This window comes from Coenobita brevimanus, chromosome 15 (genome assembly GCF_032717465.1).
Source record: "Coenobita brevimanus isolate Jiangsu-jjx chromosome 15, ASM3271746v2, whole genome shotgun sequence".
NCBI lineage: Eukaryota > Metazoa > Arthropoda > Malacostraca > Decapoda > Coenobitidae > Coenobita > Coenobita brevimanus.
Genome location: NC_136968.1, coordinates 1891039 through 1906038, shown reverse-complemented (window position 1 = coordinate 1906038; position 15000 = coordinate 1891039). Strand labels below are relative to the sequence as shown.

The 15000-nt window shown below is 41.5% G+C and overlaps 2 protein-coding genes across 2 annotated transcripts; both read right to left on the bottom strand.

Moving 5' to 3' along the window:
* Window positions 1-1879: 1879 nt before the first annotated feature.
* LOC145390583 (uncharacterized) lies at window positions 1880-5681 on the bottom strand. Its single transcript, XM_080265395.1, has 4 exons — window positions 5629-5681; window positions 3538-3676; window positions 3008-3124; window positions 1880-1990 (listed from the first exon to the last, which is right to left on the bottom strand). Exons 1-4 carry the CDS (start codon window positions 5679-5681, stop codon window positions 1880-1882), a joined length of 420 nt encoding a protein of 139 aa, XP_080121521.1.
* Window positions 5682-11354: 5673 nt separating this feature from the next.
* Window positions 11355-14493, bottom strand: LOC145390607 (uncharacterized). Its single transcript, XM_080265410.1, has 4 exons — window positions 14441-14493; window positions 13073-13211; window positions 12337-12453; window positions 11355-11465 (listed from the first exon to the last, which is right to left on the bottom strand). Exons 1-4 carry the CDS (start codon window positions 14491-14493, stop codon window positions 11355-11357), a joined length of 420 nt encoding a protein of 139 aa, XP_080121536.1.
* Window positions 14494-15000: the final 507 nt, after the last annotated feature.

The following is a 15000-nucleotide window of genomic DNA, read 5'->3' as shown; positions in this document are numbered from 1 at the left end:
CCACGTCGCCCTGTCCCCCGTCATTTCACTGCCCTGCTCCCAGCTCACACTCCCCTCTCTCATATACCCCTCCACCCCATCCCTCCATCTCATCCTCGGCCTCCCTCTCCCTCTTCCCCCTTCCACCTCACTCACATACACTCTCTTCGTCACTCTCTCACCCTCCATCCTCTCATTATTATCATTATTATTATTATTGTTACTATTATTATTATCATCATCATCATCATTCTTCTTATTATTATCATTATCATTATTATTATTATTATTACTATTATTATTATTATTATTATTATTATTAACATTTTGCCCCAAGCGAACCACAGGAGTTCCAGGCCTTGTTCAGTTAATAAATTTTCGTCTCTGCTTTCATATTATTTTTAGCAATCATACACTTCTAAATATTTCTCTTGATCCTGCCTATTAAGACATCCGTGGCTGCGACAGTCATTCATTTAAGACTCAGGAATGAAGCGCTGCAACCATCACTCGCTGCTGTGATGTCTCCAAATATGGCTGACGTTTGTTATGATGCTGTGTACGTAAATACCCTCTACACCAGCGAGAGAGAGAGAGAGAGAGAGAGAGAGAGAGAGAGAGAGAGAGAAAAGAGAGAGAAACAGAGAGAGAGAGAGAGTGACATACAGAGAGAGAAACAGAGAGAGAGAGAGAGAGAGAGAGAGTAACCGGTATACAGTCTATCGTGGTTATTATGAATGTGCTAATAGTGTAATAAGGATAATTACAATTTCAATTAAGTGAATACATTGAAAGCATCAGGCCTACTCTATGTACCTGCCACCCATCAAAATTCCTCTCACTACCCACCTTTGCGACCCATAGTTTGAGAATCACTGCTCTATACGGTTGTAACACTCTAACTTTCGGCCTTAATTTTTTTTTCATGCAAGGAAGAAGGAACCCAAGGCCAGGTACCTGCAATTTGCCCCCTCCAAGAAATAACAAAAACAAGATAACATGGAGGCAAATTCAAGATCCATTTATTTTGAGCTGCCTGCACACACTGCGTTTGAACGACTGAAGATTGTAGGCAGTAGGAAAAACGGACAGAGGGAGACAGTTCCAGAGTTGACCCGTTGCATACACAGCACAGAACAACACAAAACAGCAGCTTTGGTCGATTTGCAGCACAAAACAGCAATATTTGAGACCAGAGGCTGTGTAAGACCCAACAAAGGCAGAGCAGACCAACCTTAATATCCTTCAGCCCAGTCAAGATACACGGAAATGACAGAAGAGGAGGCATATGTAGCAAACTTGATAAAAAAAAAAAAAAAAAAATGGGGAAGAAATAAGCATCACATGACGATAGCCGCAATTTATGGGTTACGGTAGGTGAGTGGCAATGGTTAACAGAAGAGAAAATTACATCACATGACGCTCGTCGCAGTTTACGGGTTAATAAGGGAGGTGGCGTTGGTTAGTAATGGAAAAAAACAAGACACAAATGACCCCACTCTTTATTAGTTGATGGTACAGGTTACAGGAACAGCATCTAAGTTAGTCTAGTGGTGTTAGAGCATTTATAGTGATTAACTCTTTATAGTCAGAATTAGTGGGTTAAGAAGGCTACTAACTCTTCCTACAGGAGTTAATATAGTGTAGTTAGTGTCTCATAGGCTAGATACACCTGTCCTAAGTTAGTGGTGTTAGTGCAGAGAGTGATGTTAGATGGATTACTTAGATATACTTCGATACAGAGTGCTCATGATGTCCACCGCTACTACGAAGATGTTGCTAGCGTGTTAATTTAAAGTGACGTTGGCGTGGTAGTCAGTGGTGTTAGCATAAAGAGTGGTGTTAGTATAAAAAGTGGTGTTAGAGGTGTTAGTGGTGTTACTTAGTGGTGTTAGATGGTTTACTTGGACACGCAGTGCTCATGTTGGCCGCCGGTACAACACAGCATCTGTTGAGAGTCCTGGCCTGTGTACTCCCATGGACCACCACACATCTGGTAGTACCCGTGCACCTAGTGGGATAGAAGGGCGTTAGATGAGGTTGGGAGGTCTACATAGGGGTAAGAAGGGTGTTAGAATGTTTAGAAGGGTGTTAGACAGGTGTTAGGTGGGGTTGGGACGGCTATGAAGGGATGAGAAGGGTGTTCGTAGGGTTAGAAGGGTGTTAAAGAAGTGTTAGATGGGGTTGGGAGGCCTATGTAGGGATTACAAGGGTGTTAGGAGAGTTAAACAGTGGATGAGAGGTGTTAGATGGGGTTGGGAGGGCTAGGTAGGAGTAAGAAGGGTGTTAGGAGGGTTTGGAGGGTGTTAAAGAGGTGTTAGATGGGGTTGGGAGGCCTAGGTAGGGATTAGGAGGGTGTTAGGAGAGTTAGAAGGGTGTTAGATAAGGTTGGGAGGGTTAGTTAGGGGTTAGGAGGGTATTAGGTGATATTAGCAGAGTAAGAGAGGGATTAGGTAGCTTAGAAGGGTTAGGCAGGGATTGGGTGAGGTTAGAAGGACTAGACACGCCTTCTATTCACTCGATGTAGTGCAAGAAACGAAACACCTTATTAAATTCAGCAAACCATTTACTACGCTGGGTGGTAACCATAACTAAACTCATACAAGATGGTCTAGTGGATTAAGGTGCTCTGAATGGATCTATCTCTCTATCTAGTTGTCTATTTATATCTATCTATCTATTTAGCTATCTTCAGCCAGGGTTGATTGGGGTCTATTGCTCACATAATGCTACTCAGGAGCGGGCGAGGCTGGTCACCCTTGCCTTAAATGTAGGGAATAAGTAGTCTAGTCATGATACACTGTTGTTGAGGGAAAACGATTGGATGACAGATAGATAGATAGATAGACAGACAGACAGAGGTAGATAGACAGAGAGATAGACAGACAGACAGACAGACAGACAGACAGAAAGATAGAGAAGTTGACAGAAAGACACACACACACACACACACACACACACACACACACACACACACACACACACATACAAATACACACAAACTACAGCCAGACGCAAGAGTACTCACGTAGGAGTTGTGGATCCAGAAGAAGAAGTGACTGTACAGCTCGGTGCAAAAGTACTGGCCCACCGTGTCACCGTTCACAGTCGACCACAAATCCAGGTTGTTGGTCATCTCGGAAATCTGTAGGTTAAGTAGCATAAAGGAAGGTGTTAGGGGATGTGAAAGAGTTTTTGAAATGTGTACAGGGTGGTGAAAAAAAGTGTTATATGTGAATCAATTTGTCTGATACAGTTTGTCACAGAAATTTCCATCCTATAGATCACAATGGGAAAGATGGTCTCTGTCTGAAGGTGCTCTCTCTCTCTCTCTCTCTCTCTCTCTCTCTCTCTCTCTCTCTCTCTCTCTCTCTCTCTCGTCCATACACCACGAATGAAACTAAGAGATGTTGATCGAAGCTTCGGAATTTTATCTCTGACATAACTTCCTCCCCACTTTTCCCCTCCTCCCTCCCTCCCTCTCTCTCTCTCTCTCTCTCTCTCTCTCTCTCTCTCTCTCTCTCTCTCTCTCTCTCTCTCTCTCTCTCTCTGGCTCACCTCCTGCGTGCACCTGGCCATACACTGGTCGTGGGACTCGCAGTTGTCAATGGGGGTATCTGGCAGCTGCATCACCATCACCTCACTGTACCGGGACGACACGAAGGTGGCGCACCTACACCAGGCGGCCTCCTGCCCCCTGTGGCGGTGGTGAGGCAGGGTTAGGCACGGTGAAAAGGGGTCAGGCACAAGGACCTACAAGGGATGGGTAAAGTGAGGCTGAAGTCAGGTGGGGGAGGCAGGTATTAGGCAGACAATATTTAGGAGTTAGACAGGGACACACTGACATTACTATACATACATACATACATATAGATAGATAGATAGATAGACAGATAGATAGATATAATGGTGGAATTCCAGAAGAGTGGAAAAATGGAGTGATTATAAAAATACCAAAAAAGGGAGATTTAAGTGTGTGTGGCAATTGGAGGGGGATAACTTTGACACCTGTAGTTGCAAAAGTCTTTTCCAAAATCTTGTTGAACAGAATAGAGCCAGTAATTGATAAAATTTTAAGAGAAGAACAAGCGGGATTTAGAAAGGGTCGAGGTTGTAATGATCAGATTTTTATTGTAAGGCATCTAATGCAACAAGCTAATGAGATGAAAATGCCACTTAGTATGTGTTTTGTGGATTTTGAAATGGCGTTTGACAGTGTTTCACGTGGAGCAATGTTGAAAATTATGAGATTCTATGGAATACCAGAAAAGTTTGTAAATATTATTAGAAGCCTGCATGAAGGTACTTTTTGTGAGGTAATGGTGGGTGGTTCTTTGAGTGATCCGTTTCAAGTTAGGTCAGGAGTGATTCAAGGAGGAGTTCTTTCGCCATTGCTGTTTGTTTTGGTTATGGATTATGTTATGAGAAAGGTTGTAAGGAGAACAGGTGCAGGAATTAACTGGAAAGAAAATAAGAAGCTGATGGATTTGGACAATGCTGATGATATTGTACTGATTTGCGGAAGTATTTACGAGATGCAGAGGGTGCTTGATTGTCTGGTGGAGGAAGGAGAAAAAGTGGGATTGGTAATAAATTGTGGAAAGACTGAAATTATTAATAAGAACGTGGAGAACCAAATCGATTATGTAATTGGGAATAATGTGGTGAAGAATGTAGAAAACTTTAAATATCTGGGAACGATTGTATCATCTAATGGATCATTAAACAATGAAACTGAGGAGAGGATTAGACAGGCTTGGCGAGCTGTTGGAATGTTGAAATCTATTGGGAATAATAATATGCTTTCGGTACATACTAAAGTGAAAATTTACAAGGCCATGGTTAGACCAATTTTAATTTATGGGCATGAGTCATGGTACAGTACAGTTGCAACAGATCAGAAAGTATTAGGATTTGAGAATAAAATACTGAGAAGGATTCTTGGGGTAAAGTGGCAAGACAGAGTTACAAATGCAAGAGTAAGGGATATTACGAGAGTGGAACCAGTTAATGAATAGGTGAGACTGTCTCGCTGGAAGTGGCTGGGGCACATAATTATACAGAAAAGAAGGCAGTTTAATATAGGATGTGCCAGAGTGGACTGCTAGAGGAAGAAGAGGCAGAGGTAGGCCGAGGCAATGGCTGGGGCACATATACAGAAAAGAAGGTAGTTTAATACAGGATGTGCCAGAGTGGACTGCTAGAGGAAGAAGAGGCAGAGGTAGGCCGAGGCAATGGCTGGGGCACATATGCAGTAAAGAAGGCAGTTTAATACAGGATGTGCCAGGGTGGACTGCTAGAGGAAGAAGAGGTAGAGGTAGGCCGAGGGAAACCTGGTTGAGGACAATGAAAAGAGAAGCAGGAGAGGAGTGTTGGTGGGACCTGAAGGAGATGGCAAGAGACAAGTATTGGTGGAGCAGCACCTGGTGGTTGGCGTAATAACATAATCACTAACCGCCACCAATGATACGCCTGTCCTTACCATGTCCACACATCCTTACCATGTCCACACACCATGTCACTAACGTCAACTACCAGGTCCAAGTGCAGGAGGTATGTATATTTGATGTAGATGCAGTCGCGAGTCCTTTGAAATTTTGTACAGCCTTACAGTGACGCCAGAGAGCATTTCCAAAACACGGAACTAACCTGGCGAGGGCGAAGGCGGCGACGATGGTGGCGATGGCGAAGATGGTCCTCATCCTGTGGCCTCTGGAGCGACACTGATCCCTTGCTTTGCCGTCGCCTGCTTTATATACCCCAAGCACCCCGTGACGTCACCAACCACCCCGCTCCCTGTACACATGATTACAAGTGCTTTATTCCCAGTACAAGGGTATAGGATGTACTGTACTCGTCCTGGGGTACAAAATAGCACTTGAGGTACGTGTACTTTGCCTCAGGGTACATAGGGTACACTGAGGGAATTGGGTGAGTTAATTCTGAAGACGAAAAAGAAGAAGGAAGAGGAGGAGGAGGAGGAGGAGGAGGAGGAGAAGCAGGAGGAAGAAGAGGAGGAGGAGGAGGAGGAGAATTAGGAGAAGGAGAAGCAGCAGGAGGAAGAAGAGGAGGAGGAGGAGGAGAACAAGAAAATGATGATGATGATGATGAGGAGGAGGAGGAGGAGGAAGAGGAGGAGTAGGAAGAGGAGGAGGAAGAGGAGGAGGAGGAGGAGGAGGGGGAGGAGGAGGAGAAGAAAAAGAGGAGGAGGAGGAGGAGGAAGAGGAGGAGGAGGAGAAGGAAGAAGAAGAAGATCCTGCATTAATTGTAACATATATTCATTCCAATAAATATATAAATAAATAAATAAAATAATAAAAAATAAATATAATAAAATTTACCAAATAAATATAATAAATAAATAAAATAAATGAAATAAATAAATGAATAAATAAATAGATAAAATAAATAAATAAAATAAATAAAACAAATAAATAAATTGATAAATAAATAAACAAAATATATAAAATGAATAAATAAATAGATAAAATAAATAAATAAAATAAATAAAACAAATAAATAAATTGATAAATAAATAAACAAAATATATAAAATGAATAAATAAAATAATTACTAAATCAATAAAAATTAAAATAAATAAATAAATACACCAGCATCCAAATAAAAAACAATAATAATAAGGTTGCAAAGTTATTCTAACCAGGTCCAGATTTGACTAGTAACCAAGGAGACTCATTCCATAACTAAGGCTTATTATTATTATTATTATTATTATTATTATTATTATATTACCATCATTACTGTTAAAACCATTATTATTATTATTATCATTGCTACTAGTATTATTATTATTACTTGAGAGGAGCATGTGGAGTGACGTGGAGGGACAGGTTGACAAATGAGGAAGTGAAGGAACGTTGTGGGGTGGATGTGGATGTGGTTGAGAAGATTAGGAGAAATACACTGAGGTGGTTTGGACATGTGGAGAGGATGGAGGATGAAAGACTGACTAAGAGGGTGTATGTAGGTGAGGTGGAGGGAGGGAGAGGGAGGGGTAGACCGAGGATGAGGTGGAGGGATGGAGTTGAGAGGTATATGAGGGAGTGGGGGGTGAGTTGGGGGGAGGGGAGTCAAATGGTGGGTGACAGAGTGACTTGGAGGCGTTTTGTCTGCGGCCACCCTTTGCGGGATTAGGGCGTCGGGCTATAGATAGATAGATAGATAGATAGATTATTATTATTATTATTATTATTATTATTATGTTACCATTATTATTATTACTATTATTATTATTATTATTATTATTATTATTATTATGTTACCATTATTATTATTACTATTATTATTATTATTATTATTATTATTATTATTATTATCTACAGGAAAGACAAGGAAGAACACTCGCTAATCTTCTGTGTTCCTAGTTCCTGATTATAAAGGAAGTATTATCAGCCCTTCTTCGTGACTAGTATTGTAATCTATCGCTAACCTATCGCTAAGTTAGACAGTGTTAGATTTACGGCAAACAGTTAGATGGCAATGTCTATCGCCTGTATTTCCGTCGATTGAGGAAGTCCCCTGACACCTTTTCCTAAGCGATTTATTTGGCTTGTTTTTCTGTTAGATAAATCCTTCGTCAGACCGTGCGTAAGTCATAATAATAATTTCATTCATTCATTCATTGCCAGACGCCACGTATCCCAGACTGGGTGGCCAAGGGCTTAGAGTTAATTGTTTTACAGGGAGGGGCACTAATCCTCCACCAACCCCACTTGACACGTAGGGATGCCAACAGCATCTGGTGTTCCCAGGCGGTCACCCATCCAAGTACTAACCAGATAAAATAATAATAATAATAATAATAATAATAATAATCCATTCATCCATCATCCAATCCTACGTTGCCCCATGAGGAGCGTAGGAGCCCGGGGCTAGGCAAGTTGGTCCCGACATTTAAGATGAGAGTGACCAGCCTCACTCATCCCTGAGTGGCATTACGTGAGCAATAAACCCCAACCATCCCTTGGATATAAACCTTCACCGGCTCAATCCGATTGGAGCCCCTTAATTACCTACTAAACCACCAGGCGCCATAATTTAGTTATATGGTTACCACCCAGCGTAGTAAATGGTTTCCTGGTGTACAGGAAACCATTTGGCTTGTCACTCAGTGTAGAGTCACCCACAGGCAGAAGGAAGAGGAAAGAATGAAGGAAAGACAGACAGAAGAGGGAGTGTAAAGTTACCCGTAGGCAGAAGGAAGAGGAAAGAATGAAGGAAAGACAGAAGAGGATGGAAGGAAAGAAGGATGGAGGAGAGGAAAGGGTTGACATCTGAGAGCAGCACTACATTAAGTGAGTGAATGGTGAGCACCCCCACCTACCACAAATAATAATAATAATAATAATAATAATAATAATAATAATAATAACAATAACAACAACAACAACAAACATTAACAATAACAAAAATACTGATATCGCACACAAGGCTATTAACCAGTCATATCCGAAAATAAATCGCTAAGAAACAGGTGTCAGGGAGCTAATTAACCCACGAAAATACCTGCTTTAGTAATTACAGAAAGATGGAACAATTTGCTAGTCACGAAGAAGTGCTATGGAACGGAGGGGGAACTACAGCAAAGGATTGTTATAAATGTAGCACTTCCTCCTTTCCACAGCACTTCTTTGTGACTAGCACCCTCTTCTGCTGTTCATCTTATGGTTCGGTATTTGAGATGGGGAGATGGCAGCTAGTTGACAATGTAAAGAGAACTATATTTATTATTATTATTATCATTATTATTATTATTATTATTGTTATTATTATTATTATTATTATTATTATTATTATTATTGTTATTATTATTATTATTATTATTATTACTACTACTACTACTACTACTACTACTACTACCACTGCTACTACCACCACCACCATCACTACTACTACTACTACTACTACTACTACTAGTATTAGTAATACTACTACTGCTGCTGCTACTACCACTACTACTACTACTACTATGCTCCCGTTGCGACCGGTATCATTATTATTATTATTATTATTACTACTACTACTACTACTACTACTACTACTACTATTACTACTACTACTACTGATATACTCCCGTTGCGACAGGTATTATTATTATTATTATTATTATTATTATTATTATTATTACTACTACTACTACTATTACTACTACTACTACTGATATACTCCCGTTGCGACAGGTATTATTATTATTATTATTATTATTATTATTATTACCTCTGCCAATGAGGTTTTGTTTTACCCCACGTTAGTTTGTTTGTCTGTCAGCTTGATTACTCAAAAAATCATGAAGGGATTTAGATGAAATTTTGTGGAAGGGTGGGCCATGGACCAAGGAAGAAATAAGTAAATTCTGGGTGCATTCTAATTGTTATTATTATTATTTTCCCCATCATCATCATTACCATTATTATTATTATTATTATTATTATTATTATTATTAATATTATTATTATTATTATTATTCCCAACATCACTCTCTGCCCTACCACACAACCACTACCTCAACCAGCGTCACCCCACCACCTGGCCGCCTCTCACAAAAGCGCGGGAAAATCGGGTCAACAAGAGTCAGGCTGGGCACGACGGTGAACAAAATATTACATAACATTTTTACACGTGTGGACTTCCTCTCCAACTTCAATTAGGAGTTCCACATCGTGCTCCGTTATTAAATTTTCCTCTCCGATTTCCGATTATCATAGACTTTTGAATGCTTCTCTTGATCCTGCCTATTAAGACATCCATGGTTGCGACAGTCATTCATTTTTTTTTTTTTCGAGACTCAGGAATGAAGCGCTGCAACCTTCACTCGCTGCTGTGATGTCTCCAAATATGGCCGACTTTTGCTATGATATATAATAATAATAATAATGATAATAATAATAATAATGATAATAATAATAATAATAATAATAATAATAATAGTAATAATAATGATAATAATGATAATAAGAATAAAAATAATAATTATAAGAATAAAAATAATAATGATAATGATAATAATAATAATAATAACAACAACAATAATAATAATAATAATAATAATAATAATAATAATAATAACAACAACAACAACAATAATAATAAAAACCTTCAATACAGTTGCAACTTTCTAACTTTAGGCCTTTTTTTTTTTCATGCAAGGAAGAAGGAACCAAAGGCCAGGTACCTGCAATTTGCCCCCTCCAAGAAATAACAAAAACAAGATAACAGGAAGCCAAATTCGAGATCCATTCATTTTGAGATGCCTGGACACACTGCGTTTGAACGACTGAAGATCGTAGGCAGTAGGAAAAACGGACAAAGGGAGACAGTTCCAGAGTTGACCCGTTGCATACACAGCACAGAACAACACAGAACAGCAGCTTTGGTCGATTTGCAGCACAGAACAGCAATATTTGAGACCAGGGGCTGTGTAAGACCCAACAGAGGCAGAGCAGACCCACCTTAACATCCATCAGCCCAGTCAAGATACACGGAAATGACGGAAGAGGAGGCATATGTAACAAAGTTGAAAAAAAAATGAAAATGAGGAAGAAATAAGCATCACATGACGATAGCCGCAATTTATGGGTTAAGGTAGGCGAGTGGCAATGGTTAACAGAAGAGAAAATTACATCACATGACGCTCGTCGCAGTTTACGGGTCAATAAGGGAGGTGGCGTTGGTTAGTAATGGAAAAAAACAAGACACAAATGACCCCACTCTTTATTAGTTGATGGTACAGGTTACAGGAATGGCATCTAAGTTAGTCTAGTGATGTTAGAGCAGACTTAGATAGGCTAGGGATTCTAAAAACTAACACAGGCATTGTGGTGTTAGTTTACCAGGTGGACATTTGGGTTTGACTGTGACTGCATTGTGTTGGGACTGTTGTTAACATAGCCAACTGTTAATATAGAGTACTGTTGTTAATATTTCCTACCGTTGTTAATATAGCCTACTGTTTTACCTGCTGTAGTTAAGGATAAGCCTGATCTAAATTCCAAGTGAGTGATTTATAGTGATTAACTCTTTATAGTCAGAATTAGTGGTTTAATAAGGCTACTAACTCTTCCTACAGGAGATAATATAGTGTAGTTAGTGTCTCATACGCTAGATACACCTGTCCCAAGTTAGTGGTGTTAGTGTAGAGAGTGATGTTAGATGGATTACTTAGATACAGTTAGATATACAATGATGTCCACCGCTACTATGCAGGTTAGCTAGTGTGTTAGTTTAAAGTGGCTTTGGCGTGTTAGTCAGTGGTGTTAGCATGAAGGGTGGTGTTAGTTACTGGTGTTAGTATAAAGAGTGGTATTAGAGGTGTTAGTTAGTGGTGTTAGAGGTGTTAGTTAGTGGTTTTAGGTGGTTTACTTGGACACGCAGTGTTCATGTTGGCCGCCGGTACAACACAGCATCTGTTCAGAGTCCTGGCCTGTGTACTCCCATGGACCACCACACATCTGGTAGTATCCGTGCACCTAGGGGGTTAGATCGGGGTTAGAATGCACCTACAGGGTTAGAGAGGCATTAGAGGGGTGTTAGAATGCACTTACTGAGTTAAAGAGATGTTAGAAAGGTGTTTGAATGCAGCTACAGGGTTAGAAGAGAATTGGAGGTGTTAGAAGAGTGTTAGAATGCATCTATGTGGTTAGAAGGGAGTTAGGAAGGGGTTAGAATGGACCTAAAGGGTTACACATGGATTAGAGAGTTGTTAGAAGGGTTAAGCTGGGGTCAGGTAAGGTTAGAAGGGTGTCGGTAGTGTTAGGCAGAGTTAGTTAGTGTGAAGCAGAGGGATAGGGTGGGCTAGAGTTTATCAATGTATCTTGGGACTGAACTGATATCCTCCTTTCACTTTAACTTGGCCTAAAATTGCTGTTCCTCCATCTTCAGTGCTGAGTTATAATAAGCGACTGTTATTATATGCTGTTAGTCACGACGAAGTGCAATGAAAAGGATACAGAGCCGTAGCATTGCCTTATTCTGCCACTGAGCTGCGTGAAATACACTAGTCACGAAGAAGTGCCAATGAGCTACGTGAAATAAGATGCTAGTCACGAAGAAGTGCTATAAAAAGGATGTCTTATTCTGCCACTGAGCTACGTGAAATACAGTATGCAGCTTGTCACGAAGAAGTGCCACTGAGCTAGGTGAAATATGCTGCAAGTCACGAAGAAGTGCTATGGAAAGGATGTTTAATTCTGCCACTGAGCTAGATGAATTATGCTGCTAGTCACGAAGAAGTGCTATGGAAAGGATGTCTAATTCTGCCACTGAGCTAGTTGAAATATGCTGCTAGTCACGAAAAAGTGCCACTAAGTTAATGATACGTCCTCTATATTCTGTACTCACGTAGGAGTTGTGGATCCAGAGGAAGAAGTGACTGAACAGCTCGGTGCAGAAGTACTGACCCACCGTGTCACCATTCACAGTTGACCACAAATCCAGGTCGTTGGTCATGTCACTGATCTGCGGCGGCACGGGAGGTCAGGTCAGAGAGTTAAGTTGGGTTATATTTGGTAGGGTTCAGATCTGGGCAGGTTGGGTCAAGTTAGGGCACAGTTAGACTGGTTTAGGTTAGGTTAGATGAGGCTAATGGTAGCACGAAAAAAACAAGCATTGGATTCAGTCTTTCTCTCCCTACCTCACCCTCCTCTCTCTCTCCTTCCTCATCTTCTCTCTCTCTCTCTCACCTCCTGCGTGCACCTGTTCCGACACTGGCTATGAGAGTTGCAGGTGTTGATTGAAGCTTCAGAATTTTGTCTCATACACATCTCTCCCTCCCTCCCCCTCCTCTCTCTCTCTCTCTCCTTCCTCACCCTCTCTCTCTCTCTCTCCTTCCTCACCCTCTCTCTCTCTCTCTCCTTCCTCACACTCTCTCTCTCTCCTTCCTCACCCTCTCTCTCTCTCTCTCTCACCCTCTCTCTCTCTCTCTCTCTCTCTCACCTGCACTGGCTATGAGAGTCGCAGGTGTTGATCAAAGCTTCGGAATATTGTCTCATACAGCTCTTCTCTCACTTCCTCCCCCTTCCCACACTTTCTCTCTCTCTCCTTCTCCTTCCTCACCCTCTCTCTCTCTCTCTCTCACCTCCTGCGTGCACCTGTTGCGGCACTGGCTGTGAGAGTCGCAGGTGTCAATGCTGGTCTCGGGCAGCTCCATCACCATCAGCTCCGAATACCGAGACGACACGAAGATAGCACACTTGCACCACGCACTCTCATCCCCCCTGTGTGTTAGCAAGGCGTTAGAGGGATTAGGGGGGCGTTAGAGGGGTTAGGGAGGTGTTGGAGGGGTAAGGAAGGGGTTAAAAAGGGTTAGGAATGTGTTAGAAGAGTTAGGAAGGCGTTAGACACGGGATAAGAAGGGGTTTGGTAGGTAAGTAGGTGTCAGGAAGGAGCTATGAAGGTGGGTGTTAGCAAGACGTTAGAGGGATTAGGGGGACGTTAGAAGGGTTAGGGAGGTGTTAGAGGGGTTAGGAAGGGGTTAAAAAGGGTTAGGAAAGTGTTAGAGGGGTTAGACAGGGGATAAGAAGGGGTTCGGTAGGTAAGTAGGTGTTAGGAAGGAGCTAAGAAGGTGGGTGTTAGGAAGGTGTTAGACAGAGGATAAGAAAGGGTTAGGTAGGTAGATGTTAGAGAAGAGTTAGGAAGGCGTTAGAGCAGTTAGAGAAGGGTTAGGAAGTGGTAGGTGTTAGGAAGAGGTTAGAGGGTGTTAGGAAGATGTTAGAGGTGTGTTAGGAAGAGGTTAGAGGGTGTTAGGAAGATGTTAGAGGTGTGTTAGGAAGAGGTTAGAAGGGGTTAGGACGCTGTTAGGCAGATGTTAGAAGGGCAGGGACAAGGTAGGGGTTGAGACGAGTTAGGTAGGAAGATGTCAGGCAGGGATAGGAAAGAGTTTGACAAGGGTTAGGGAGGCTTTAGATAGGGGTTAGGCAGATATGTGTGTGTGTGTGTGTGTGTGCGTGTGTGTGTGTATGTGCGTGTGTGTGTGTATGTGCGTGTGTGTGTGTCGGGGGGCCTTCTGGTAAATAAGTCTGCTTTATGAAATTCAAATCCTTAAACTGTTTCCTACTTCAGCTGGGAATCGAACCTGGGTCCATTAGAACTGCAGGCTACCTCTCTATCGATTCAGCTACCGTCTCCCTCCCCTCCACATGTCCCGAAAGGAGTAGGATGGAGTGCGAGGACAAGGACATGATAGCCTGCAGTCTACCAGGATCAGGTTTATTTGAGGTGGGTATGGATGGTATGGGGTTAGGTGGAGGTAAGATTTAGGCTGGCTTAAGATTCGTTACTGATTTTAAACTTTTGAAATAATTAGGAAGAGAAAAAAATCGACTTATTTTTTTACGACAAGCATAATATAGATAAAAATAACTTAAGAAAATAACTTGTTTCATAATAATAAACTTGAAGCCAAAGGAAGAGTCAAATCAAACTTATTATTGATGTGTAAACTCACTTGGCAAGGGCGAAGGCGGCAAGGACGGCGGCGAGGGCGAGGAAGTTCTTCATCTTGTCGTGTCTTGGGCGACTCTGAGGCCTACCTGCTACACCCGCCCCTTATATACTCCCAGGCACCCCGTGACGTCACCAGCAACTAGGCCTCCTATTGGCTGGAACTCAACCCTGCCTCCTATTGGCTGGATGTTCAAAATGTGGACTTTGTTGAGTAACTGACTTTTTTTTTTTTTAACTGTCTGTATGAGCCACCTAAGCCGTAAATAAGACAGATGCATCAAGAAATACAAAAACATTACATCTAAAATTTCTTCCTGTGCATTTAAACATGGAAACTGCCTTTCAATCCTGCGATATCAATGCTGATTTTTTTGGTACCCATGTGCTCATTAACGAGGCTATTAAATTTGGTGAGGAGTCTGACCCCCACCAAAAATTATGGTTAGAAACTATTTACACTGGAAGACCTTTGGAGGAACCAGAGGAACTCACCTGGGAAATTTTACTTAATCTTCCTCCTGTTTCTGATCGTGTTTTTTTTTTTTTTTAAGGGGGGGACTG

Excerpts from the sequence above, each read along its gene's own strand:
- LOC145390583 (XM_080265395.1), bottom strand. The coding sequence starts at position 5,681 with ATGAGGACCATCTTCGCCATCGCCACCATCGTCGCCGCCTTCGCCCTC. Across the intron at positions 3,677-5,628 it reads GCCGCCTTCGCCCTCGCCAG|GGGGCAGGAGGCCGCCTGGT; the intron begins GTTAGTTCCGTG and ends CCACCGCCACAG. Across the intron at positions 1,991-3,007 it reads TCTGGATCCACAACTCCTAC|GTGCACGGGTACTACCAGAT; the intron begins GTGAGTACTCTT and ends CTATCCCACTAG.
- LOC145390607 (XM_080265410.1), bottom strand. The coding sequence starts at position 14,493 with ATGAAGAACTTCCTCGCCCTCGCCGCCGTCCTTGCCGCCTTCGCCCTT. Across the intron at positions 13,212-14,440 it reads GCCGCCTTCGCCCTTGCCAA|GGGGGATGAGAGTGCGTGGT; the intron begins GTGAGTTTACAC and ends GCTAACACACAG. Across the intron at positions 12,454-13,072 it reads GCAACAGGTGCACGCAGGAG|ATCAGTGACATGACCAACGA; the intron begins GTGAGAGAGAGA and ends GTGCCGCCGCAG.